Raw genomic sequence first — 27,277 nt, 5'->3', positions numbered from 1 at the left:
GCAGGCGCTGCGCTGCTGGAGGGGGGGGTGCGGGCGAGGATGGCGGCGGAGAACGAAGCCAGCCAGGAGAGTGCCCTGGGCGCCTACTCGCCGGTGGATTACATGAGCATCACCAGCTTCCCGCGACTGCCGGAGGATGAGCCGGCGCCCGCCGCCCCGCTGCGGGGCCGCAAGGACGAGGACGCCTTCCTGGGAGACCCCGACACCGGTGAGGCCCTCCGGCGCCGTCCCTGCCCCGCCCGGAGGCTCCCCGGTCCTCCGGGCCCCGTGCCGCCCTGCATCCTCCCTCGGCCTCCACCTCCTCCATTCATTCCGCCCCCCCCTCCCTCGCCTGTGAATTACCTGGAGGGGAAGGGGGCGCCTGCCCACCCGGGAGGGTCGGATGCGACACGGGAGGCATGCCAGGCACTGCGGTAGGGGGACCTGGGATTCCTCCTTAGGAAGGAATGCCGTCGGGAGATCCCGAGGGGTCTTCGTGGTCACCCGGGAAAGGCTCTTCCCTAGCCACAGAGGACAGGGTCGGGAGAAAACCCAGTCAGAGACTGCAGCAGGAAGGAGAGCGGGTAGGTCTTAAACAAGAACTTCTTCACAGTCAGGGACGGGGTGCGAAAACAGCCTCTGAGGAGAAGCTGAGAACGCCGGGATGAGGAGAGACAGGATGATTCCCCATCTGCCGGGAGTGCTGGGTGCCGGGGAACAGGGGGATGGACGGTATGACCTCTCAAAGTCCTTGGGGACCAGAGTGCCTCTGCTGTCCTGGGAATTAGTCGGTCCTCCCGGAGCCATGGAACTGGCTGGAATTTTAGTAAGATAACCTGGATCCCAGGAAGCAGTCTCCAATTTTTACTGTGTTCTCTGCCTTCTGTGCAGGCCCTGAAAAGGGGGAGCGCATGGGGGAGAGACAGGTTTGGGAAAGGGCTGGGGCCAAGAGCATTCCTTCCCTAAGTGCTCTTTTCTCTCCATATGGCTCAGCTGTCTGTTCACCTCCATGCTTCATCCTCCATCCCCAAGCTTTCTCTAAACGTCACTTCCTGGCATTAGAGCATCCTTCTGCCTGACTCTTCCTCCCAGTGCTTGCACTGGAGCCCCATCGCTTACCAGCCTGGCAGATGCTGCTTCTCTGGCCCAACTCTCTCTGGCCTGGCTCTTCCATAGTTGCTTCCAGACTGACAGCTCCCAATTTTCCTTCCCATTTACAACTTTCTGGCTCACTGGCCCTGGCTAGTATCCTAAGTCTAAGCTGGCTAGACTTTACCTGGGATGAAGATGAGGGAATGATGAGTATGGAGAATGGATGCTTTGGGGTCACAAATGTCAGGGTGGCAGATCAAAGATTCTTTTCTAGGGGGAGTGGACTTGGAGTCAGGAGGTAGCAGGGAGAGGATGAAGTGTCCTTGTTGGATACCAGCCTGAAGCCAGGACTTTTATTCAAAGGTCAGGAATGATGCTTCTGGTTCTAGCATTTCCTGACTCACTGTGCTACAGTAGGACCTACACTGGGCCTTCATTTTCTCTTCCAGCGTGGAAGATTGCTTTTCTCTCCTAACCTAGAAATTGGGTTCCCTTAATATGTTTTTTTTTCCCCCAGCTCGCCTATAAATGTCACAGCACCTATAAAAACTTGGTTTGATGTATTTACACAGTGATGTGATTAGCCCCAGAAGGGCAGGAACAATGACTATTTTATTATCATTTCTGTAGCCTCCAGCACAGAGTTGGACACTTGGTGAAATCGTTCTTGAGTAATTAAAAAAAAAAAAAAAGAATGGCAGGGAAAGGAGTTCCAAACCCTCAGGAAATACCTTAAGGGATTCACCAGACTCTGCCCTCAAGTGTATAGAAATCCAGCAGAGACCCTGGTCACCTGAGCATCTTGGAACTTAATACAGAACTCCAAGATTCTCAGGGATTTACTTTGTTCCAAGGCAAGCGTTCCAACGACCTTTCCATCCTATTGGTATATGTTTCAGTGCCATGTCACCTACCTCTGCTTCTATGTTCCAAGGCCCTTCTGGTCCAAGCCCCCTTAGTCTAGCCTGATGGCTGAGAGGCCTTCTAGATTCTCAAGCTAACAGTGCCACCTAGTGGTACTGCCCTATATTCTTAGTAAGGACCTTTAGTGCCAGCTGCCTCCCTGCAGCTATTCCTAGGGCCCCACCAATTCAGAATAGTCAAAATTAGACTCATCATTTTTCTGTCAAAAGACTTGTTTCTTCCAGCTGCAAACTAACTTTTTCCCAGTGTATTACTACTACTTCTACTACTACTGGTCCTTGGCTTAAATTCTGGATCTGGGCACTGTCTTTGAGCAGCTTTTGCTCAAGGTTAGTACTCTTGAGCCACAGTACCACTTCCTGCTTTTTCTGTGATTAATTGCAGATAAGAATCTCAATGAGGGTTGGGAGTTTGGCCTAGTGCTAGAGTGCTTGCTTAGCATGCACGAAGACCAGGGTTCAATTCCTCCATACCACGTACATAGAAAAAAGCCTGAAGTGGAGCTTGGCTCAAGTAGTAGAGCACTTACCTTGAGGAAAGCCCAAGGACAGTTGTCAGGCCCTGAGTTCAAGCCCCAGGACTGGCAAAAAATTATAGAGTCTCAAAGGCTTTCCTGCCTGGGCTGGCTTCAAACCAAAATCCTCAAGTCTCAGCTGCCTGAATAGTTAGGATTACAGGTGTGAGCCACTGGCACCTAGCCTGTTGTTATTCTTATATGTCAGTGAAATCAATGGTAGTATTATTATACTGTAAATAATAAGCATTCAGTATTTTTCCCCTGTAAATACTTTTGCTGAATAAATGAATAACTCAATGATGGACTGGTTGTATAGAATCTTTTTTTAAAAAATTATGTGGGATTGAGGAATCAAACCCAGGGCCTCATGGGTGATAGGCAAGCACTCTACCACTATCCAAGATAGCCTTAAATAGAACCAGTTGTGATAGGGTCATATCATCTTCTCCTGAGTCCTTGGATCTAAATGAAGAAGTGCCTAGAAATAACTAAAGTTAACTTGCAAGGTTCATTTTTGAAGATAGAAATAGCTCCTAGTGTCACCCGGAACAAGGAAAAGGGGCTTTCAATTACTTCAACTGACTCTTGAGATTCCCACTTGTCCTTGTTGTACTTCAGACAGGCACATTGCATTTCCCAGGCTCCGTATACTCATCTGTAAAGTAGAAAAGGTGGGGCCTATCATAATGTCATAGGAACCCTTCAGCGAAGGACTATATTCAAAAGGACTTGTTTATGATCAACGCTAATAAATCAAAGTTCACAACTTTTTCTTGAACATCTTTTGGTACTTCTAAGGGCCAAGAAGAGTTCTATTTTCATGGGTATTTAATATATCTTGGTTGACTGAATTCTAATTTCGTTTATAGACTCTGGTAGTAAGGGTTATAGGCAAGCATGGCTAAATGAGGGAGATTCACAGAATATAAGCTTTTTAAACAAGCAAATGCAGGGGCTGGGAGTTTGGCCTAGTGGTAGAGTGCTTGCCTAGCATGCACAAAGACCCGGCTTCAATTTCCTGGGTACCACATACATAGAAAAAGCTGGAAGTGGTGCTATGGTTCAAGTGATAGAGTTCTAGCCTTGAGAAAGTCCAAGGACAGTGCTCAGGCCCTGAATTCAAACCCCAGGACTGGCAAGAAAAAAAATTTTTAAAAAGTGAGCCGGGCATAGTGGTTCACGCCTGTAATCCTAGCTACTCAGGAGGCTGAGATCTGAGGATTGTGGTTCAAAGCCACCCCAGGTACTAAAGAACATGAAACTCTTATCTCCAATTAATCACTAGATTAAGCTGTGGCTTAGGGGTAGGGTGGCAGTCTTGAGCTGAAGAGCTCAGGGACAGCACCCAGGCCCAGAGTTCAAGCCCCATGACCCACCAAAAAAAAAAGAATTCTTCCAATGTCTTCTCTAGACAGCAGTGAGAGAAACACAAAACAGATGGCTTTATGATCTTGCTTAAAGCTGTGGTGGGAGTGATGTCTTGGTAAAAGCCAAGCTTTTCAGAAGGCTCCTAGGGTCCAGGGAATGAAGTCTAGCCTCCATCTTTTTCCTTTCCTGCTATATCAGAGCCACCAATCTTGATTTTATTTCTTTTTTTCTTTCTTTCTTTTTTCTTTTCTTTTTTTTCTTTTTTTTTTTTTTGTGCTGGTCCTGTGGTTGAACTTAGGGCCTAGACACTTTACCTGAGTAATTTTTGTTCGATGCTAATGCTCTACCACTTGGGCCACAGCTCTACTTCTGGAATTTTTTTTTTGGAAGAGTGCTTAATTAGAGATAAGAATTTCATGTACTTTCCTGCATGGCCTGCTTTGAAACATGATCCTCAGATTTCAGCCTCCTGAATAGCTAGGATTATAGGTGTGAGCCACCAGTGCCTAGAGCTGTGTGTGTGTGTGTGTGTGTGTGTGTGTGTGTGTGTGTGTGTGTATGCTGGTCCTGGGGCTTGAACTCAGACCCTGGGCACTGTCCCTGAGCTTCTTTTGCTCAAGGCTAGCACTCTACCACTTGAGCAAAAGCTCAGCTCCACTTCCAAACTTTCTTAGCCATTTATTGCCAATGATCTTACAGACTTATCTGCCCAGGCTGGCTTTGAACTGTGATCCTCAGCTTTCAGTTTCTTGAGTAACTAGGATGACAGGCACAAGCTACCTGGAGCCTGGCTGATTATTTCTTTCTAATGTGCCAAACTTATTCCCACATTAGGGCCTTTCTACTGTTTCCTCCCTCTCCCTGGAACATTTTGCATATACTTTCCACATCTACACTCCTTACTTAATCTGTGGCTAGGTCCTTCGGCTTCAGTTTGCAGCTCAAATGTCACTTCCTCAATGAGGCCTTCCTAATTTCTCCCTGCAAGCAGCCATTCTCTATTCATTTTATCCTCTCTTTGTGTGTGTGTGTGCGCGTATGCATGCTTGCTTGCTTGGCTACTTTACCCAAGGCTAGACTCTGTCACATAAGACTCAGCTTCCCTTCTGGCTTTTTGCTGATTAACTGGAGGTAAGAGTCTTGTAAACTTTTCTAAGCCAGACTTGGCTTAGAACCAGGATCCTCAAGATCTCACCCTCAAGTAGCTAGGACTAGAGATGTGAATCGCCACTGTGTGGCACTATACTACCCTCTTTTCTTTTCTTTCTTTTTTTTTTTTTTGTCTTATCACCTGCCACAACTTGTAATTATATACTCCTTTCTTCATTTGCTTTCATGAACTGCACGAGGGCAGGAACTACCCATCTAGCACAGGTCTAGACACAATAGGCTTTTCTATTTTGTTGGATGAATGGATGAATGGAGCAAGGTTGGAGGCCAGAGTCCTGTTTGGAAGCTGCGTCCTGGCACAGAAAGTTGAGTCTCCACAGGATCTGGTTACCAAGAAGAGCTACACCTCGCTCCGCTTTCCTCAGCCCCGTGGCCTGATCCCAGGAAATGTGGGCTTGGTATCAGCCACAGACTGGAATCCAGCCTTTCGGTTGCTCACTTGGGGGGGCGGGGACGGGGTGTCCCTGTTTCTTTCCAGCCTGGGCCGGTGGGTGGGGTGTGTGCCCAGTGAGCCGGGCTGGCGGGTGGGGCTGGTGTGGCAGGGGCGGGCGGCGGGGCGTGGTCGAGCCGGCGCTCCGCCCCAGGACCAGGTAGGAGGCGCCCACTCCGGCCCCCCCTCCCCCCTGCAGACCCGGACTCCTTCCTGAAGTCGGCGAGGCTGCAGCGGCTGCCGTCCTCCTCGTCGGAAATGGGCAGCCAGGACGGGTCACCGCTGCGAGAGACGCGCAAGGACCCGTTCTCCGCCGCCGCGTCCGAGTGCTCCTGCCGCCAGGACGGGCTCACGGTCATCGTCACGGCCTGCCTCACCTTCGCCACGGGGGTCACCGTGGCGCTGGTCATGCAGATCTACTTCGGGGACCCCCAGGTGCGGGGGGGGGCAGATGGGCAGGAACTGGGGAGGAGTGGATGAAGAAAGGCCTGGGGGCGTCGTGGCCACTGGGCAATGGTTGGGAAGAAATGGGAAGGGGTGATTGGCCTGGGACAGCTAAGTCCTGAAGGGAAGGGCTCTGGGGCAGGTGAGAGACGAGAGGGTCCATCAGGTAGGTAAAGGAGGCCAGCTCCAGGGGGAGAGCCAAGGGGACAAGAGGGAAAGGCTTGCGTCCCGTCCCCTGGAGGTTCTAGGGATAGTGGCGGCAGCTTTAAAGAGGCCAGGGGCCCCCTCCTGTCCCTAAGAGTCCCCTCTCGCCTTTCAGATCTTCCAGCAGGGAGCTGTGGTGACTGATGCCACCCGCTGCACAGCGCTGGGCTTGGAGGTGCTCAGTAAACAGGGTTCTTCTGTGGATGCCGCTGTGGCAGCAGCCTTGTGTTTGGGGATTGTGGCTCCACACAGTTCTGGCCTGGGCGGGTAAGGAGCTGGGTAAGAACCCAGTGGAGGTCGGGTTTCCGCAGGGTCTCCTAGTCTGTAAGGCCTCCTGTGTGAGGATGGAGAGGCCTCCCAGGTAGAGGAGAAACTGTGCCCCCAACCTCTTGAATTTTCTCTATCTCTACCTAATTTTACTTCTTTTCCCCTTGGATGATTTCAGAAAGCAAAGCTACCATGTGGAAAATATGGAGCTGTCTTCACAAACTTTTTCTTCCCCACGCCAAGGAAATGTGTAGACTATGAAGTGAAGTAGACAGTGAAGTATACTGTCGGCATATGGGGCAGTGAGGCTTCAACGTTTAAGTTCGTAGATCTATATAAATCTAATGACAGCTATGGAGACTTTGTCCTCCAAAAATACACTCCAGCCTAAGCACTCTTAAAACTGAGTTTACAAACTGCTTGTTCATGATCCATATCTCCAGCACACAGACTGGTTTGTTTGGCACACCTAAAAAATATTTTTTAATTGTTTGCTATTGTTAAAAGACTGAGGAGTTTTCATAAAATCCCAGATTTCCATCTCTTGAGAAATCAGGAGTTCTGGTAACACAGATCGCACATTCTTTCCTGATTACAATTATGAAGCTTCTTCCCAAAGCTGAGGCAGGTGTTGTCCATTTGTCCATATTTCCCACTACTCTACCATTCAGCGATCAGCCTTTGTCGAGTTTGCTGCTTGGCTGTAGACATTTACATTTGCAACTCTCATCTCAGGACATACGTAAGACTCAGAAAAAGAACAAGTTAAAATCCATATCTTGATTCCTGCAAAACCAGCCCTCCAGGCTCTACCAAAAAAATTCCCATTTTGGCTTTACCCAATCTATCCTTACATAATCCAGTCCTGGGGGAGGGGTAGGAGGCATACCAAGTAGTCAGGTGCAGGAAGCTGGCAAGGATACTGATCTGGTCTGGCATGGGGGTGTGGGGTGGGAAGGCAGAACATCCTGCTCTTCCAGTCCCTGGGCTTTCCCTATTCAGGGATTAAAGTCTCCAGTAACCTGGGTCCTGTACCTTACCTCCTTGATTTCACCCATGGTAGGAAGATGTGGGAGGGGGGTTCCAGCCTCCAACCCTCACTACAGGGGACTGAGAGGAGGCAGCTTAATCATTCAGGGGGTTGGCATGTTATTATCTGTGTCTCTTCCAGTGGAGGTGTGATGCTGGTACATGACATCCGACGAAATGAGAGCCACCTAATTGATTTCCGGGAGACTGCACCAGGGTCCCTCAGAGAAGAGGCCCTGCAGAGATCCTGGGAGACCAAGGTGGGGACCCTGGTGAGAGGAGTGGGCTCAGGGGGGAGCAGAATGGCAAGAGGCACCCTCTTTCTCTGCCTTTTTGTTAATCAAAGTGTGAATTCACTGAATATCTATTATGGGGCTATGGGGAAGAGAGAACAGAATGTTCTGAGGCTATAGGAAGACAGCTCCTCTCTGCTCCAAAGTAAAAACATGAAGAACACCAGCACCTGTGGCTCACACTTACAATCCTAGCTAGTCAGAAAGTTGAGATCTGAGAATTGAAGTTTGAAGCCAGCCCAGGCAGGACTCTTGGTACCTGAAAGCCAGAAGTGGAGCTATGGCTCAAATGTAGAGCACTAGCCTTGAGCAAAAAAGCTAAGGAACAATACCCGAGCCATGAATCCAAGTTCTAGTACTGGCATCATCATAATAATAATGATAAAAAAACCAGACAATGGATAAAAAGATAATACTGTGACATCTTACTTTTCTGATAGTTTTCCCTATGTGGAACAAAGGAAGGAAGTGAAAGCTCACTGAGTCCTCGAGATGCCATATACTTGCTGCAGTCATCTGCGCCTGATGACTCTAACCTTAGCAGCTTATGAGTAGAGAAAACTGCTAGAGGAAAATCCACAATTGGCTGAAAGCCAAAAAGGAACTAAAATAACAGAAAATGAGATAGTTAAGTGCAGGAGCAAGAGCCCACACATTCTGAGTTCTCACAGCTCAGAGTGATGGTGGTGGTATAAAACTGAATTGGTTAAAGGAAGGTCCCTTGTCTGCCATTTCAGAAAGCAAGGCTACCTATTATTCAGTGTGACAGATTTCTTTTTAAACTAGCTCTTGAAAGGATTTGCTTGATTCATTCTGTCTCTCAAGTATGGTAGACAAAGGCCTTTCTCGTTTGTATGGAGGAAGTGAGAGAAATGGGGGGATACCTGCCCAGGAAAACTTGTCCATCCCCTGGGATACTTGGCCTGTGTCTCTCCCCTGTGCCAGCCATCCCTGGCTTGGGGCTCTGCGGAGTTCAGCCCAGCCCCCCCCTTCCAGTGACCTGGTCTCCTCTCTCCCTCGCCTGCCCGCCTCGCCCAGCCTGGGCTCTTGGTGGGGGTACCCGGAGTGGTGAAAGGGCTACATGAAGCTCATCAGCTCTATGGCAGGTAAAGACTTCCCCTTGGGGACCACGGGCCCCTTGCCTGCATCTCTCCTTGGGTGGCCTTCTCCTACCCTCCTCGATATTTCCTTCCCAACTTCCCCTCCTAATATCCCCTTCCCTTGCCAGGACTCTCCTTCCTAGGAACCCCCCTTCCCCCAGGACCCCTCCTCCTCCCCCCAGGACCTTCTCCACCCCCTGCTCTCCGGCCCCCTCAGGCTGCCATGGTCTCAAGTCCTGGCCTTCGCAGCAGCTGTGGCCCAAGAAGGCTTCAACGTGACCCATGATCTAGGTCAGTGGGGTGTGGGCTTGGGGGTGAAGGCCTAAGGTTGATGGAAGGGGGAATCCTTTGAGATTTGGACCCAAGCCAGAAAGGACTTTCCTACCAGATTGCTCCTCAGACTTCTCTTCCCTGTTCCACCTTTACTTGGAGGCAGCCTCAAATGAGGGAGGCATCCCTGCCTCCCCTGTAATAGGCCTCTGGTGGGGGGCAGAACACTTAGGACTGGTCCTTCATCCTTCGTCCATCCCATCTATTGGACATCTTGGTCATCTGGGCTCGTCCCATGTACCATACCACCCAGCTTGCCGTCCCTGCCCCCAGCTCGCGCCTTGGCTGAACAGCTGCCGCCCAATGCATCTGAGCGCTTCTTGGAGACATTTCTACCATTGGGACACCCACCACTGCCTGGCTCCTTGCTGCGGAGGCCTGACCTGGCTGAGGTGCTGAAGGCACTTGGCACTTCTGGCCCCGCTGCTTTCTACAATGGTGGCAACCTCACCCTGGAGATGGTGGTTGAGGTAAGTATGAAGGTGGGGTGTGTGTGTGAGGGTATGCCCCTAAAATCCTGCTGCCAGGATGCCTTCTTCCCCCTTCCTTCCCTGCCTTTCTTTATATAGTTTTCTGATCAGATATGTTTGAAATTGTAGAAAACCTAAAATTAACCTCAGGTGGTAGAAGTGAGACTAGTAAGTGTTACAGACAGTTTCCTAAGGACAGAGGAGGGACAAAAACTTCCTCAGTAATGAACAGTCAGGACTGAAGAGATTGACAGGGAGGTCATTACCCAATCCCCAAGAGACTTAGGCTGAGCTAGTGATGAATTTTGAGAATTCTTGTCAGTAACTTCAAACTCTTAGTGTGTATGTTCAAGAAAAGGGGTGGGGCACAGAAATGGAGGGACAGAGGATGAACAAATGCAGCAAGTGGTACTCACTAGACACTGTGTTGAAAATGGGTGGGGTGGGAGAGAAAAACTGGGAGAGAGCAAAGGAAGGGAGGACATTGTCCAAAAAGAAATGTACTTTTCACCTGACTTCTGTCACTGTAACCTCTCTGTATATCACCTTTATAATAACAATTTAAAAATTAAAAAAAAGAAAAGGCTAGGTACAACTCAGTGGTTCTCTCAATTATGCAGTAGAGGTGTTTATTTAAATAGATGTTTATTTAACCTCGGTGTGTCATTCATCATTCATTCATGGAGAGCCTATTCTGTGCAGATCCCATACTGCATACTGGAAATTAGGATGTTGTGATAGAATCTCATCCCAAATAGGCTTACCCAGAAAGTCCACTCTGCTCGTTTAGGTTCTGCTGGAACCACATCATTAAGTTTCTTTTTCTCTCTCCCCCTCCCTACTTCTACTCCTACTACCCTTCCGATTCACTCTTAGATCCCTGCTGTATCTGCTCTACCAGACTGTTGCAGGCCATTCTTCCAACAAGCTATTCCAAAGAAAGAGCAATGGTCATTGTTAGGATTCTAGCAAAAGCTTTAAGGTTGTGTCTTACTGGGTTGTCAAAGGTCTCATGACTATTAGTAAGCCAGTCATCACAGCACAGAAAGAAAAGTTCTGATTAGCCAGGCCTGGATCATGTGCTGCCACTTGGAATAGGAAAGACCATCAGAATTTTAAAAGGGAAAAAAAAAGTGAGTGGATTAATTTGCCAGAAAAAAAAGGCCATTTACTAGCCAAGAAATTCAATGTGTAGTGGTAGTTGTTTTTCTTGTGTTGGTCTTGGGGCTTGAGCTCAGAGCTTGGGAGCTATCCCTAAGCTTCTTTTGTCCAAAATTAGTACTCTGCCACTTGAGCCACAGTGCCACTTCTGGCAATTTTTTCCAAGTAGTTTATTAGAGATAAGAATTTTCATGAACGGGGCCGGGAGTTTGGCCTAGTGGTTAAAGTGCTTGCCTAGCATGCATGAAGACCCGGGTTCGATTCCTCGGTACCACATACATAGATAAAAGCCAGAAGTGGTGCTGAGGTTCAAGTGGTAGAGCTCTAGCCTTGAGAAAGTCCAAGGACAGTGCTCAGGCCCTGAGCTCAAGCCCAGGACTGGCAAAAAAAAAAAAAAAAAAAAAAAAAGAATTTTCATGAACTTTCTGCCCGAACTGGCTTCAAACTGAAATCCTCATATCTCAGCCTCCTGAGTAGCTAGGATTATAGGCATGAGCTACCAGTGCCCAGCTCAATGTGTAATTCTATAAGGGTAAAGAAGTCAAAGGTCTCAAGTACTAAAAGGTACAGAAAAAACAAAAACAGGACCAGCAAAAACAACTGTTCAGTTATGTCCATTAAGAGTCATTTAAAGTGGTATTTTTTTTTTTTGGCCAGTTCTGATGCTTGAACTCAGGGCCTGGGCACTGCCCCTGAGCTTTTTTGCTGAAGGCTAGTACTCCGCCTCTTGAGCCACAGCTTTACTTCTGGCTTTTGTGGTGGTTAAATGGAGGTAAAAGTCCCATAGTCTGCATATGCTGGCTTTGAGCCATGATCCTCTGATCTCAGACTCCCAAGTAGCTAGGATTACAGGTTGCATGAGCTACCCCACCAGAGCCCTTCTTCCTTCCCTCCCTGTCCCTTCCTCTCTCCCTCCCTCCCTCCCTCCCTCTTTCTTCCTTCCTTTCTTATTTTTGCAGTGCTGTGAATGGAACTCAGAAACTCATAGAACTTAGGCTAGACAAATTTTCTACCATTGAGCAACATCACCATTTTAGTGGCTTTCTTCATTATGATGAGAGGCAGAAGTCAGTTTTGATATTTTCAAGACAAATGCTGTTTTCCCTTTCTTTCTCTTGTGGTACATAAGGTTGGCAGGCTCCCTAAAGGCCAAGACAGTTGGTTGTTGCAGAAGGCACACGTTTCTTTAACAGCTCATATGTCTGTCATCCAGATATGTATCACAGGACAAGCCCGTGCGCTCATAGTAATGGGTGGTCACTTTTTTACTTCTAGGCTCAGCACGCAGGGGGTGTCCTAACTGAAGAGGACTTCAGCAACTACAGTGTTCTTGTGGAGAAGCCTGTGTGTGGCGTGTACAGAGGTGACCTCTCTCCCAGCTCCCAGGGGCCCCACTCAGAAGAAGCTTCCCAGCCCATGGCCACATCTTTTTGACCTGCAGACTCCTCTTGATTTCATAGAAGAGAAACCAAGACAGTGAGCTGCTAAGCAGCCAACTGTTGAAGCAAGATAGATCCAGCCTACTTTGTGAAGTAGCCCTAAATATTTAGAATATAGGTGATGAGCAGGTTGAGCCAAAGGCTCAGACTTTACAAGTAGAGGTCCTTGTCATAGGTTTTATTTTTCTTCTCCTGCTCCCCTCCCATCCCAGGTTTTGTGTGCATTTGTGTGTGTGTGCATGCGCGTGTGCACGCCCACCAGGGATTGAATCTAGAGTCTATATAGCTAATCTAATCCTCATAGGTTTTGACTTGGAGTCTGTGTACCCCAGCTCCCCTCCTTACCATTCTATAATTCCTATAAAGAATTATAAGAGTGGGGCCGGGAGTTTGGCCTAGTGGTAGAGTGCTTGCCTAGCATGCACGAAGACCCGGGTTCGATTCCTCGGTACCACATACATAGAAAAAAAGCCAGAAATGGTGTTGAGGCTCAAGTGGTAGAGCTCTAACCTTGGGAAAGTCCAAGGACAGTGCTCAGGCCCTGAGCTCAAGCCCACGACTAGCCAAAAAAAAAAAAAAAAAAAGAATTATAAGAGCGGCTGGGAGTTTGGCCTAGTGGTAGAGTACTTGCCTAGCAGTAGAGTGCTTGCCTAGCATGCATGAAGACCCGGGTTCGATTCCTCAGTACCATATACATAGAAAAAATCTGGAATGGTGCTGTGGCTGTGGCTCAAGTGGTAGAGCTCTAGCCTTGAGAAAGCCCAAGAACAGTGTTCAGGCCCTGATTTCATGTCCCAGGACTGGCAAAAAAAAAAAAAAAAAAAAAAACAAAAAGAATTGTAAGACCAAACTCCTTGAACAAGTCAATTCTCACTCTAAACCTTGGTTCTCTCCTTAAAATGGGGAGAGAAGTGTCCTCATCTCAGAGCACCCATGGGCCACTGTGGGCACCAAATGTGTACTTGATTTCCCTTTTTTCCTCCCCAGCCTGGCCTCTTCAACAATGCCAGTATTTTGAGTGCTCTGGGCCCCTCTGGTCCCCTATAACTTTGGACCAGTTGTCTCTCTGTGAGAGTTTCTATATGTATAGAAGAAAGTTATAATTGTAGGTGGATTTAATTAGTCAAGGAGTTCATATTGGTGGTATGTGTTAGACATTATTATTCCTTGATGTCCACACATCTAATAACTTCTAAGAAGTGTCACATTGAATGGTACCTTTAGAGGCTCTGGATAGAGGGTCTGAGGAATCTGGGTATTTGGTCTCCTGTCTCTACTCTGCCAGTGGCCTAAAATGTGACTCTCAACAAGCCACAGTCTCCTAATCCTTAGTTTTCTCCTATGACAGAGGAAATTGAAGACCAGATCTCTGAGTCTGAGTCACCTTTGACTTGGCATGTAAACGTGTCCCTTTGCATGACAGTGTTTCCATTTTTCCATCTGATGAGGGGGTTCAGTGCAGTGGTCTCTGTGTGTGATGGTGAGTGGTGCAGATGGGATGAGGGGTGTGAAGACGACTTGACCCCTTCCCTGCCATCTGGTCATTTTCTGTCCTTTCAGGCCACCTGGTTCTCAGTCCCCCACCCCCGCACACAGGCCCTGCTCTCATCAGTGCTCTCAACATCCTTGAGGGCTTCAATCTCACCAGCCTGGTACCCCGAGAGCAGGCGCTTCACTGGGTGGCAGAGGTAAGGCTAACCCCTCACCATCTTCAAGATTTAGGGATATTAGGAATGGGGTACTATCTTAGGGCAGTACTAAAACACCTCTGTGGGTGTGGGTTTGGGTTTTCATTGTTGTTGTTTTCTTTTTTTGCCACACCAAGATCCAAGATCCTCTTAAATGCGGTGGCTAGGATCAGCTTAGCACCCTCTTCCATACCCCTCCTCTATTTACAGACCCTGAAGATCGCATTAGCCCTGGCCAGCAGATTGGGAGATCCTGTCTATGATTCTACAATCACGGAGAGCATGGATGACATGCTCAGGTGGGTCCTGGGAAAGTCTTGGGGAGGTGGAGCTGGGGAGGAAGTATCTTGGATATAATGGGGTATGTATGGTGGGGTGGGGGGAAGAAAGGATCATGTGAAAATCTGGCGAATCCCAGGTCTATTTCAACTGAATCCTAAATCACAATATAAGCCTGAGACCCTCTGCCAACAGGTCACCTTCTTAGCCTACACTATGAGTTGATATGGCTATATCTATTCCTACCTTTTGAGTGGTTAAAAAAATCAAAGAGCAATAAACCTAGTCTCTTCTCTTTCTTTCTTGCTTTCTTTTTTTATTTTTCTTTTCTGTTGGTCATAGGGCTTAAACTCTAGGCCTGGGAGCTGTCCCTGAGCTCTTTAGCTCAAGACTACGCCTTGAGCCATAGTGCCACTTCTGGTAGTTAATTGGAGATAAGAGTCTCATGGACTTTAGTGTTTAGTTCCCTGGGCTGGCTATGAACCCTAATCCTCAGATCTCAGCCTCCTGATAAACTAGGATTACAGGGATGAGCCACCTCACCCAGCTTGAAAGACTCTTATCTCCACCTAACCAGCAAAAAGCTGTAAATGATGGAGTGGTTCAAGTGATAGAGTGCCGGCACTTCCAGTACCATACTTCTATTACACTGTTTTGCTAGATACACTGTTTTGGAGATAGTTTCATAGACTTTTCTATCCTCAGGTCTTGGCCTCCCAAGTAGCTAGGATTACAGGTATGAGACACAGGCATCTGGCCCCCAACTAAACTCTTTTTCATGATCTGGCTTCCTCTCCTGAGCTTGCTTTCTTATTTTTTTTTTCCTGAGCTTTCTTTTGCTCAAGGCTAGCGCTCTGCCACTTGAGCCACAGATCTACTTTCAGCTTTTTGCTGGTTAATTGGCAATAAGAATCTGGTGAACTTTCCTGAATGACTGGCCCTGAACTATGATCCTTAGATATAGCCTTCTGAGTAGCTAGGATTACAAGTGTGAGCTACTAGCACCCACCTCCAAATATTTTTTTTCTTTTTTGTTGGTTGTGGGTCTTGAATTCTGAGCCTGGGTGCTGTCTGAGTTCTTCAGCTCAAGGCTAGTACTCTACGACTTGGGCTACAGCACCACTTCCCGTCTTCTGGTGGTTAATTGGAGATCAGAGTCTCACAGACTTTAGTGCCCAGGTTGGCTTTTTTTTTTTTTTTTTTTTTTTTGGTGGGTCATGGGGCTTGAACTCTGGGCCTTGGCACTGTCTCTGAGTTCTTTAGCTCAGGGCTACCACCCTACCCTTGAGCCAAGCCCCATCTCCCATTTTCTAGAGGTTAATTGGAGATAAGAGACTCAGGTCCTTTTGTGCCTGGGCTGGCTTTGAACCTTGATCCTCAGATCTCAGCCTCCTGAGTAGCTAGGATTACAGGGGTGAGCCATCGCGCCCGGCTCCCAGGTGGCTTTGAACTGCTATCCTCAAATCAGCCTCCTGAGTAGCTAAGATTACAGGCATGAGCCACCAGCACCTGGCCCCAACTAAATTCTTTTTTTTTTTTTTTTTGCCAGTCCTAGGCTTGAGCTCAGGGCCTGAGCACTGTCCTTGGACTTTCTCAAGGCTAGGGCTCTACCACTTGAGCCTCAGCACCACTTCTGGTTTTTTTCTATGTATGTGGTACCGAGGAATCGAACCCAGGTCTTCGTGCATCCTAGGCAAGCACTCTACCACTAGGCCAAACTCCCGGCCCCTCCAACTAAATTCTTAATAAATGTTAGTTTTAGACTGTAAACATTAAGTTAAATGAATCCAGCTCATTTATTCAAAATAAGTTCTCAGAGCATCCGAAGTGCATCAGACACTTTCATAGAAACGATTGAATCAAGCCAAGTAACTAAATGACTCATGATTTAAATGTTAAATTAAAAACTGCTTCTAGATAAAAAACAGAAACCTGAATCACATCTAAATAAATTGACTTAGTTCAACAGTTATTTCCTGGGTGTTTCCTATGTGCTAGCAGTAAGTGAGCTTCTCCCTTCACAGGCCTGCTAGCAGTGGGGGGAAGGCAGATTTCATCAAATAATTACACAGACCAACATTACAGGTAGGAGTGTAATGAGAGTTTGATGTGTTCTCCCCCACCTCGTCTTCGCAGCAAAGTAGAAGCCGCCTACCTCCGGGGCCACATCAATGACTCCCAAGCAGCCCCTGCCCCTCTCCTGCCTGTCTATGAGCTGGATGGGGCGCCCACAGCAGCCCAGGTGCTGATTATGGGTCCTGATGACTTTATTGTGGCCATGGTCAGGTATGTCAGCTCAGGCTTAGAACTTGGAACAAGAGATTCTTGGGACCAGGAGAAAGGTAGAGGGAGGGGGTGAGTGGAGGTGAAGAAAGCCATAGTGCTTACCGGATTCCACTTCCTCCCTCAGCTCCCTGAACAGGCCCTTTGGCAGTGGCCTCATTACCCGCTCTGGGATCTTGCTCAACAGCCAAATGCTGGATTTCTCTTGGCCCAACAGGACTGCTAACCACTCTGCACCCAGCCTGGTAAGATCTTGCTTCCCTTTTCCCTCAGGGAACCCTGAGGCTAAGTTGGAGGTAAGGCTGTATGGCTGCCCTTTCCCCACTGGCTCGAGGAACTTCTGTCATGAGGAAATAAGATGTCTGTTTTACCCCTAGCCCTGACAGATGTGGAACATGCAGCCTGGTGGGTGTGAAAAGCCTTTGTCACATTGTCATTATCTCACTCCCTGACCCAGGGAGAGTCTTGCCCCTCTTTGGACCTCAGTTGCTTCATAGTTTCAATGAGGGAATTGTCCTCACTGATGCTCTGGGTCCTTTCTAGCCCTAGTGGTCTGAGTGCATGATGTTGAACTGATGGGTTGGGCACACAAGAGGGAGCAGGGAGGAGAGACTTCGGGATTTCTTTTTTCTCTGGTCCTAGGGCTTGAACTCTGGACACTGCCCCTTAGCTTTTGTGCTCAAGGCTAATGCTCTATCACTTGAGCCACAGCTCTACTTCTGGCTTTTTAGGTAATTAATTGGAGATAAGAGTCTCATAGACTTTCCTACCCAGGCTAGTATCAAATTACTATCCTTAGATCCTAGCCTTCTGAGTAGCTAGAATTACAAGTGTGAGCAACCAGTAGCCAGCCAGCTATTAGGAATTATTTTGTAGGAGACTAGCACTCTTATACCTTGTATCTGAAGTCCTTGTAAATTAAGAACTCACAGAGACAATCCACTGGGGATTCTACTGTTCTTCCCCCACCATCCCTAGTAGCCTCATAACTCAGTGTGTCCACTCACCACTGTGCCCTCTTATCCACCCTTCCAAGGACCTTCTCCATTTCACATCACCACAGAGTTGCCCAGAAAGTGACTGTCACCACCTCCACCCCCTGAAGTGGTCCTGTAAGGATGATGTAGGGAAGGGTAGTGAGATGGTTCTTTGCCTGTCTCTCCCTACTCCATACCCTCTTTGCTATCTCTGCTCTCTGGCAAAAGGAGAACTCAGTGCAGCCAGGAAAGCGGCCATTGTCTTTCCTGCTTCCCACTGTGGTCCGACCAGCAGAAGGGCTCTGTGGAACCTACCTCGCTTTGGGAGCCAGCGGAGCTGCCCGGGGTCTCAGCGGCCTGACCCAGGTGAGCTTTCTTCCATCATGGGCCTTTTGCAGTCAGGAGCCAAGCTGTGTCCTGTGTTTCAGGAGTCATTCATATCTTACTTGTTTTTGCATCCTTTACATGGAAACATGGGAACACATAAGCTGTGATGCTTTGGGCTATGCCAGTTCTCAGCACAAATGGGCTGGAGCTTCTTAGCCTTTTCCTCCAGGATTCAGAGGAAATTACAAGTAAAACTGAAAAGTATTATAGCATCTGGTTGCCTTTTCTGTCCACATCAAGCCCCATCATTTTTTTTTTTTTTTTTGCCAGTCCTGGAGCTTGAACTCGGGCCTGGGTACTATCCCTGACCTTTTTTTGCTCAAGACTAGCACTCTACCACATGACCTACAGCACACTTATTTTGGCAGGTGATACAGTAATTTTATAATTAAGACTCCCTGGGTTTCAACCCAAGTGCTGCTAATTGCCAACTGTGTGATGCTGGAGAATTTACTAGACTTCTCACAATTTTAGTACTTCATCTGCAAAATAGAAGTCACCATAGCAGCTAATTATATTTATAGCGTTCTCGATATGTGTGGCACAGGAACAGGTGTTATGCATATTAACCCCTTTCCACCTCCAACACAAGGAAGAAGGCTTATTTCTATTTGCTAGATGATGAAACTAAAGTTCTGAGAGGTTAAGAAGTCAAATCACACCTATAATCCTGGCTGATATCTGAGGATTGCGGTTCAAAGCTAGCCAAGGCAGGAAAATCTTATCTCTAATGAACATCCAGAAAACTGGAAATGGTGCTACGGCTCAAAGTGACAGAACAGTAGCCTTGAGCAGAAAAGTATAGGGACAGTCTCCAGGCCAAGGTCAAGCCCCTTGACTACCACCAGCGACAGAATAAGTCAAGTTCTTTAGGTAGTAAGAGCGGACAGGACAGACAGTTGAGCTAAAAGTCCCTAAACCATTGTTCCCTAAACCACCCCTACTTATTAAACTCATTCATTCTGCCCAGAAAAGAGGGCCAGGGGAGTCCTGGGCTAGGATCAAAGAAGACGAGTGCTAGTGATGCCTCTTACCTGACTTCTTCTAAACCGTGGAGTGAGTTAGTTTCCTCCTCTGTGAAATGAAGACAGTCATCGTAGTCCTACTTCTTGTCCAGGACTGTTGAGAGGCTCAGATGACACAGATGATGTGGGGATTTGAAATACAAATCTTTATAGCACAGCTCATGTTTGCTCTCTGCCCAGGAAGGGCTGGCTATCTTGGCTAAAAGGGCTGTACTTGGGCATTGTGCTTGCATCATTACTTGTGCTATCATGAAGACTTTCCCCTTCCTTCCATCCCAGAGACGGAGAGGGATGAGTCCTTCCTATAGGGAATAGCTTCCTTCATAGCTCTTGTCCTCTGTGAACCAAGAGTGGATGCAGAGGAGTCCTGAACCATCACCCTTGATTTTTCTGCCCTATGGTGACACACAGGTTCTGCTGAATATCCTGACCTTGAACCGGAACCTGAGTGACAGCCTGGCTCGAGGCCGCCTACACCCAGACCTACAGTCCAACCTCCTGCAGGTGGACAGTGAGTACAGAGCAGACTCCCATGTGGGAAGGGGGGAGGAGCACAGGGACTGGTGGAGATAAAGAGCTTCTTCCAAGGGTTCCCTCTGTTCTTAATCAGCACAAGATTCCTTCTTGTCAAAGTTTAGGTTTGGGGAGAGAAAATGGGAGATTTAAACAGTACTATGGCTTGGACTCCAGGGCCTTAGGTAGACATTCTTACTATTTGAGCCATATCCTTCAGCCTTTCTGCTTCAGTTATTTTTTCAGAGTCCTGTGCTTTTTGCCTATACCACTCTCAGACCCCAATCCTACCTATGCTTCCTGCACAGATGAGATCACAGGTCTAAGCTCGATTTTTCCTCACAAACTATGAAAGATCTGTAGCAATGAAAGATGTGGAAAATTGGAGCCATCTTGTTATTTCCTAGCTTTGTGGCCTTGAGAAATCCACATCTCAACTCTGAGCCTCAGTTTTCTCATTTGTAAAATAAGATACCGTTGTTCACTCTACAAACCTTTGTCCATTCAAGTTTGTATTGAACATGTACTGTGTGCCAGCCATATCCTAAAAACTGGGAATACTGCATGTACAGGCAGGCAGGAAAATAATCAAAGAAATATGAGCTAGCAAAAGAAATGCTTGTTTGAGCTTTAAAGCGGAATGATGCAATAGAATGGACTATGATTAGGGAAGGCTTCGCTTTGGTAGCTTCTAAGAAGAGATCTGAAGAGTCAGAAAGTACCCACCATGCAGAGAACTGGGGCAGAGCTTTGTAAACTACAGGAACAAGTGCAAAGAACTCACAGGGTGGGGCTTGATGTTTTTGAGGAATAAAGGGAAAGGAGGATGAGATGAGATTAGAAAGACAAACATGGGCCAGATCATGGCCCTTCTGGGAATAGGAGTTTAATTTTGGACATAGCTTCATTTTGTAAATAAGAAAGCATGAATGTACCTGTAAGGAGTTTTTATTACAATTTCTATTTAGTCTGAAGGGGATACAGAATTAATTGAGACAGTCTTTGCTGATCAGTATTACTGCCATTTTGCTTGTAAAGAAATTGTGTGGCTGGGTACCAGTGGCTCACACCTATAATCCTAGCTACTCAGGAATCTGAGATCTGAGGATCACAGTTTGAAGCCAGCCCAGGCAGGAAAGTCCATGAGACTTTTATCCACAATATACTCCTCAAAAAAGAGCCAGAAGTGGCACTGAGGCTTAAGCAGCAGAACACTAGCCTTGAACATAAAAAGGCTCAGGAACAGCACTCATTCCCTGAGTTCAAGCCCCAGGACCGGCAAAAAAGAAAGGAAAAGAAAAATTGAGTCTTCTACTCAGGAGGCTGAGATCTGAGGATCCAAATTCAAAGCCAGCCTTGCCAGGAAAGTCCATGCGACTCTTATCTCCAGTGAACCAGCCAAAAGCCAGAGTGGAGGTGTGGCTCAAATGGTAAAACACCAGCTTTTTGGGGAAAAGCTCAGGGACAGAGACCAGGTTCTGGGTTCAAGCCCTATTACTGGGATACATAAACACATGCATAGACACACACACACACACACGCACACGCACACACACACAAATACATACAAAATAAAATGTCTCATTGAGCTTATAAACTTGTCAAAGGTCAATCAGAAAGTGATAGATTGAGATGAGAATATACTTTTGGTTGACAGCAAAGACTCAATGTTTTCCTGCATGGTGCTTGATGTCCCTTGGATGAACTGAATCTATTAGAAGCACAGACCACAGTCACACCTGACAGCTGTCTAAAATGAAATTATGCTCAACACATATCTGCTGGCATCTGTTGTATATGAGGTACCATGCTGTCACTGAGGTTGCTCTTAGTCCTCTCTTGAAAGGCTCACAGTTAGGTGATATGAAGAATGAGGACCTGATGAAGAGAAAGTTCATCCAGCTGAGTTCTTGAGAAGGTTCATGTTAACAGGCACTAACTGGCTGGGCTTTGAAGTATGAACAGAAATTTGATATGTAGCACTAAATGGCATCCTGGAGAGAAGGAACAGCTTTGGGAAATACCCAGAGAGCAGCCATGAAGTTTGTCTCCCAAACTTCAGCCCTTAGAGAGCATGTTAGTGTCACATTCACATACCATCTACAGTGTCACTTATATAATATATCTCTAGAAATAGGTGTGTGTGTGTGTGTGTGTGTGTGTGTGTGTGTGTGTGTGTGTGTATTAGAACTGGGGCTTGAACTCAAGGCCTGGGCACTATCTCTAAGCTTTTGTTTTTTGTTTTTTGTTTTTTTTTCCAGTTCTGGGCGTGAGCTCAAGGCCTGAGCACTGTCTTTGGCCTTTCTCAAGGCTAAAGCTCTACCACTTGAGCCTCAGTATCACTTCCAGCTTTTTTTTTTTTTATATATGTGGTACCGAGGAATCAAACCTGGGTCTTCATGCATGCTAGGCAAGGACTCTACCACTAGGCCAAACTCCTGGCCCTCTGAGCATTTTTTTTTTTTTTTTTGCGGAAGACTAGCACTCTACCACCTGAGCCACAGCTCTTCTTCTAGCTTTTTGATGCTTACATGTAGAAAAAAGTCTCATGGGGTTTTCCTGCTTTGGCTGGCTTCGTACTTCAATCCTCAGATCTCAGCTTCCTGGGAAGCTAGGATTATAGATGTGAGCTACCAATGCCCAGATGATGGATTCTTTTCTTTTTGTGTGTGTGTGTGGGGGGGGGGGTCATAGGGCTTGAACTCAGCCTGGGCACTGTCCCTGAGCTGTTCAGCTCAAGGCTACTGCTCTACTCGTTTTCTAGAGGAGATGAGTCTCACGTTCTTTTGTGTGCCTGGGCTGGCTTTGAGCCTTGATCCTCAGATCTCAGCCTCATGAGTGGCTAGGATTATAGGCGTGAGCCAGCATGCCTGGCTCATGATGGATTCTTTTTTTTTTTTTTTGCCAGTCCTGGGCTTGAGCTCAGGGCCTGAGCACTGTCCTTGGACTTTCTCAAGGCTAGAGCTCTACCACCTGAGCCTCAGCACCACTTCTGACTTTTTTTCTATGTATGTGGTACCAAGGAATTGAACCGGGTCTTCGTGCATGCTAGGCAAGCACTCTACCACTAGGCCAAACTCCTGGCCCTCTTTTTTTTTTTTTTTTTTTTAAACCTACTTTTGTTGTTTCTGTTGTTGGCCCTGGGGCTTGAACTCCAGGCTTTGTGGGGTTGTTTGCTTTTTTTGTTTTTCCTCTTGATTTGTCTTCTCATAGCTAGTGCTCTCCCACTTGAGCTATGTCTCCACTTTCAGATTTTTGCTGGTTATTTGGAGGTAAGAGTCTCATGGATTTGTCTGCCTGGGCTAGCTCTGAACCTCAATTCTCAGATCTCAGTTTACTGAGAAGCTAGCATTATAGATGTGAGCCACTAGCATCCTTTTACACAAGTAGATGACAAATAGATATATTTTTTTAAATCAGCCATGTTTAGGTTTTTGTTTTGTTTTGTTTTGGGTTTTTTTGCCAGTCCTGGGCTTAAGCTCAGGGCCTGAGCACTGTCCTTGGACTTTCTCAAGGTTAGAGCTCTACCACTTGAGCCTCAGTACCACTTCTGGCTTTTTTTCTATGTATGTGGTACCAAGGAATCGAACCCGGGTCTTCGTGCATGCTAGGTAAGCACTTTAACCACTAGGCCAAACTCCTAGCCCCCATGTTTAGGTTTTAGTTAGCTATTGTTGCCTTCAAAAGGCTCCAAGGCCTGCTTTTTCTTTTCTTTTTTAATTTTCTGAAATCAACCTGTAGATTTTCTTTTCATAAGTTTGAAGAAGAACTCTAGCACAAATTCTTACAGTAGACAAATGTTTCTTACATTCTTGCTTTTGGCTTATCCTATTGTTGTTACTGAAAGGGTAAACATTGAAGGTAAGTGATCACAGTGTCTCTCACGGAATATATATTTAAGAACATAAGCTAGGCACCAGTGGACCTAATTGATGCTCAGGACATCAACAGAGATGATTGTATTTCCTTTTCTAGATGAAACTGATTTTTTTTGCCAGTCCTGGCTTGAATTCAGGGCATGAGCACTGTCTTGGGCTTTCTCAAGGCTAGAGCTCTACACCTTGAGCCACAGCACCACTTCTGGATTTTTCTACATATGTGGTACCCAGGAATTGAACCCGTGTCTTCATCCATGCTAGGTAAGCACTCTACTACTAGGCTAAACTCCCAGCCCGAGGCCTGCTTTTTCTACTAACAGATAATAATCTAAAGGATTGAAAGTGAACCACGAGGGTTGGGAATGTGGCTTAGTGGTACAGTGTTTGCCTAGGATGCATGAAGCCCTGGCTTTGATTCCTCAGTACCACATAAACAGAAAAGGCTGAAGTGACACTGTGGTTCAAGTGGTAGAGTGCAAGCTTTGAGCAAAAGAAGCTCAGTGACAGTGCCCAGGCCCTGAGTTCAAGCCCCAGGACTGGGGAAAAAAAAAAAGAAAGAAAGAAAGAAAAAAGAAAAGTGAACTATGTGAACCATGAAGGGAATCGATTTCTAACTTGATGGTTTAATGTTGTTCAATAATGTGTCTTTATCTCATTGACTGCCTAAAATCATCCTGTTTAGCAATAGAAAGATCAGATCTATGAAAAGCAATGGGCAGCTAAGTTAACAAGGATTTTTATGGAAACCAATGTTAAGAAGCATGAACTTCAACCAGTTGCGCAGGGGAAATGTATGACCTATTTATGCTTTACGTAGAGGATGTAAAATTCAAGTCCAGGAAATGAGAAGCAGCAGGAATCTGGCCCAGGCAAGAGATAATGAAAACCTGAACTTATGCAAGAAACAGGGGTTTGACCATTTAGCAAATATCTGCTTGATTTTTTTTTTTACTGTGAACTGAATTAGGCAATAGGAACAATAGCAAACAAGACCATTCTGCCTTCAAAAAAAAACTTCTACTAGGCTAGGCACTGATGGCTCATGTTTGTACATAGGAAGCTGCGATTTGAGGATCATGGTTCAAAGCCAACCCTAGCAGACAAGTCAATGAGACCCTTATTTCCTATTAACCAACAAAAAGCTAGAAGTGGAGCTGTGGTGCAAGTGGTAGAGTGCTAGCCTTGATCAAAAAATAATCAGGGACCATGCCCACGCCCTTAGTTCAAGCCTAGGTCTGGCACACATCTGCATTTACAAACCCTTATAATACAGGAAGAAAGATACAATCAATAAACAGGTACTAGAAAATAGAGCTGCTGCGTGCTGGTGGCTCATGCCTGTAATCCTAGCAACTCAGGAGACTGAGATTTGAGCATCATAGTTCAATGTCATCCTGGGCTAGACCGTCCATGAGGCTCTTATCTTCAACTAACCACCAGAAAACTGGAAGTGGCACTGTGTCTCAAAGTGGTAGAGTGCTAGCTTTGAGAGAAAAAAGCTCAGGGATAGCACAAAGGTCTTGAGCTCAAGCCTCATGACTGACAAACAACAACAAAACACAAAGCAAAGTAACGATGGCATGGGTTGCTATTCTAGATGCGAGAGGTTACTTGATGAAAGAGTAGAATGAAAGAAGGGAGCTAGCTTTGTGTCTTTCAAGGGGAGCACTGGGATTGGTAGAGTAACTCAAATGGTAGAGTACCTGCTTAGCAAGAGCAAGGGCAGTTCAAACCCCAGAACCACAAAAGAAGAAGAAAGGGGAGGATGCAGAGAAGGAGGAGGAGGAAAGACAGCAAGTGGAAAGGATCTGAAGTAGAAATATGTTTGGCCTACTTGAGGGCTAGCACTGGAACTGAGTTAAACAGAGTGGAGAAGAGAAGAAACTGAGGAGAATTTAGAGGGGGAATTAGGACCCAGATGATGTTGAGAGGCAGGTAAGACTGAATTTTGTTCTAAAACTCATCAAAGCTGCTGGAGAATTTGGAGTGGGAGGAGATGAAATCTGACAAGTGGTTTTAAAGGATTGTCTTGGCAAGACTGGAAGCAGGGAGATCAGTCCATGGGCAATGCAGTAATCCTAGCAAATAATGATGGCAGTTCTCGGTGGGTAGAGATAAAGACCACAAGTACTTCTTTTTTTTTTTTTTTTAAGATTAAGAATGACTATAACCCGGTACCAGTGGTTCATGCCTGTAATTCTAGCTATTCAGGGGGCTAAGATCTGGGGCCTGAAATTCTAAGCCAACCTAAGCTGACAATTGGAAACTTATCTCCCATTAGCTGGCAAAAAGCTATAAGTGGCTCAAGTGGTAGAGCACCAGCTTGAATGAAAAAGCTAAATGAGAGTGTAAGACCGAGTTCAAGCCCCAGTAGCAGTGTGCATACATACATACATACATACATACATACACACACACACAGAATAACTGTGTATTATTTACCTCCATGTGCAAGGCTCCAAACTCAGTACTTTCTGGGTACTACCTCTAATCCTTGTGATAACTTCAAGTATCAGATTTTCTTATAATCCCCATTTTAAACATGAATATCTGAGGCCCCAGAGAAGAAAAGCAGTTTGCCCCAGGTCATACTGCTCTCTTGGTGGAGCAGCCAGGATTAGGACTCAAGTTTAATTATAGGACTCCTGAGCCAGTGCTCTGCACACTGTAAATGTGTGTACGTTGGGGGTTGGTTTTCAGGTGAGTTCACAGAGGAAGAGATTGAGTTCCTGGAAGCCAGAGGTCACCGCGTGGAGAAGGTAGATGTCCTATCTTGGGTCCATGGCAGCCGAAGAACCAACAACTTCATCATTGGTGTGAAGGACCCTCGAAGCCCAGACGCAGCTGGAGCCACCATCCTGTAGAGCAGCAGGGTGGGGTGGGGTCTCTGCTCCCCCCCTTTGCATGTTCCCAGAGTCCCTCTATCTCCTAGGTTTGGTCTCAGGGGGACCCCATGGATGCCCCAGATCAGGGGCTAGAGGGGATGCTTAGCAAACCCCAATCCCAGAGTATCCGGAAAGTTCACCCTCAGGAGGCGATGGTGGAAATGGCGGTGAACGTCAGTGTCCATGACCATGCAGGCAGGACCTTGGGGAGTCAGACTGCCTGCCTGCTTGTCTGTCTGTTCTCTTCTCTTCTCTCAGCCATGCTGGCCCTGAGCTTAGGGATGTGCTTGCAAACCCTCTCAAGGGTCTCATCACCCCCAACACCTCCAGACTGGTCTGACCTGGGCCTTTGTCTTCCAGATCCCTTTTCCTGTCCCCAGCCTCATTTCTTAAGTGACTAGGATTTTTTTTAATGGCCCATCACAGGGAGGTGGTAACCCTCTCTTACCATCAGGTTAAGGCAGGGATCTTGCATCTAAGGGGTCCCAGGGTTGGGGTGGGGGTGGGGCCAGCTCAGGGGCTTCCATTTGCAAAGGGGAATTAAAGAAAGAATGTTGCTTAACCATGGCTCTGGCTTGATTTATATTTCATTGCAGTGGGAGTGGGAGTGGGAGAGGAAACCTTGGCTCAGTCTGTACCCAAAGGCCTTGACTCTAGGGATAGCTAAATTTGTAGGGTTTATATATACAAAACTTGCACTGAGAATAATAGCTATTATTGTAGATAGCATAAAATATGTTAGGCTCTAATTTAAGCACTTACCTGTTTAATCTTTAGTTTTATAAATTATTTAGTGTGTCTGTATGTCTGTGTGTCTGTGTGCATGCACATGTATGTTGATATTCAGGCTTGAACTCAGGGCCTGGGCACTGTCTTTTAGCTTTTTTGCTCAAGTATGGCATGCTATTACTTGAACAATACCTCCACTTCTGGCTTTTTGCTGTTTAATTAGAGATAATAGTCCCCTAGATTGCCTTCCTGGGCTGTCTTTAAACTCTGATCCTCAGATCTCAGCCTCCTGAGTAGCAAGGATTACAGACTTGAGCCACCTTCACTTTACAGACGGGAAAAGGCAAAAAGTAGTTAAGTGATGTGCAAGATTCCTCATCCATTAAGTAGAAGAACTGGGGTTCAGTCTCAGGATG

The 27,277-nt window shown here is 46.7% G+C and overlaps 1 protein-coding gene across 2 annotated transcripts; it reads left to right on the top strand.

Moving 5' to 3' along the window:
* Ggt7 (gamma-glutamyltransferase 7) lies at positions 1–26,647 on the top strand. Of its 2 annotated transcripts, none has more exons than XM_090352209.1 (15): positions 1–208; positions 5,680–5,915; positions 6,244–6,395; positions 7,567–7,684; positions 8,756–8,823; positions 9,035–9,108; positions 9,421–9,617; positions 12,054–12,141; positions 13,778–13,905; positions 14,116–14,204; positions 16,321–16,470; positions 16,595–16,712; positions 17,673–17,810; positions 19,268–19,367; positions 25,948–26,647. In XM_090352209.1, exons 1-15 carry the CDS (start codon positions 40–42, stop codon positions 26,109–26,111), a joined length of 1,989 nt encoding a protein of 662 aa, XP_090208335.1. In that variant the 5' UTR covers positions 1–39; the 3' UTR covers positions 26,112–26,647. The 2 variants fall into 2 exon arrangements, with proteins under 2 accessions (XP_090208335.1, XP_090208336.1); XM_090352210.1 differs by having other exon boundaries at positions 19,268–19,360; positions 25,948–26,092.
* Positions 26,648–27,277: the final 630 nt, after the last annotated feature.

The sequence above is a fragment of the Megascapheus bottae genome, chromosome 18 (assembly GCF_031878675.1).
Source record: "Megascapheus bottae isolate mThoBot1 chromosome 18, mThoBot2.hap1, whole genome shotgun sequence".
In the NCBI taxonomy this organism is placed as follows: Eukaryota; Metazoa; Chordata; class Mammalia; order Rodentia; family Geomyidae; genus Megascapheus; species Megascapheus bottae.
This window is presented reverse-complemented; position numbering and strand designations above follow the sequence as displayed.

Bases quoted from the DNA above. Each gene is read 5' to 3' on its own strand.
- Ggt7 (XM_090352209.1), top strand. From the start codon at position 40: ATGGCGGCGGAGAACGAAGCCAGCCAGGAGAGTGCCCTGGGCGCCTAC. The intron at 14,205-16,320 runs GTGGGTCCTGGG...TCGTCTTCGCAG, and splicing joins AGCATGGATGACATGCTCAG to CAAAGTAGAAGCCGCCTACC. The intron at 19,368-25,947 runs GTGAGTACAGAG...GTTGGTTTTCAG, and splicing joins CAACCTCCTGCAGGTGGACA to GTGAGTTCACAGAGGAAGAG.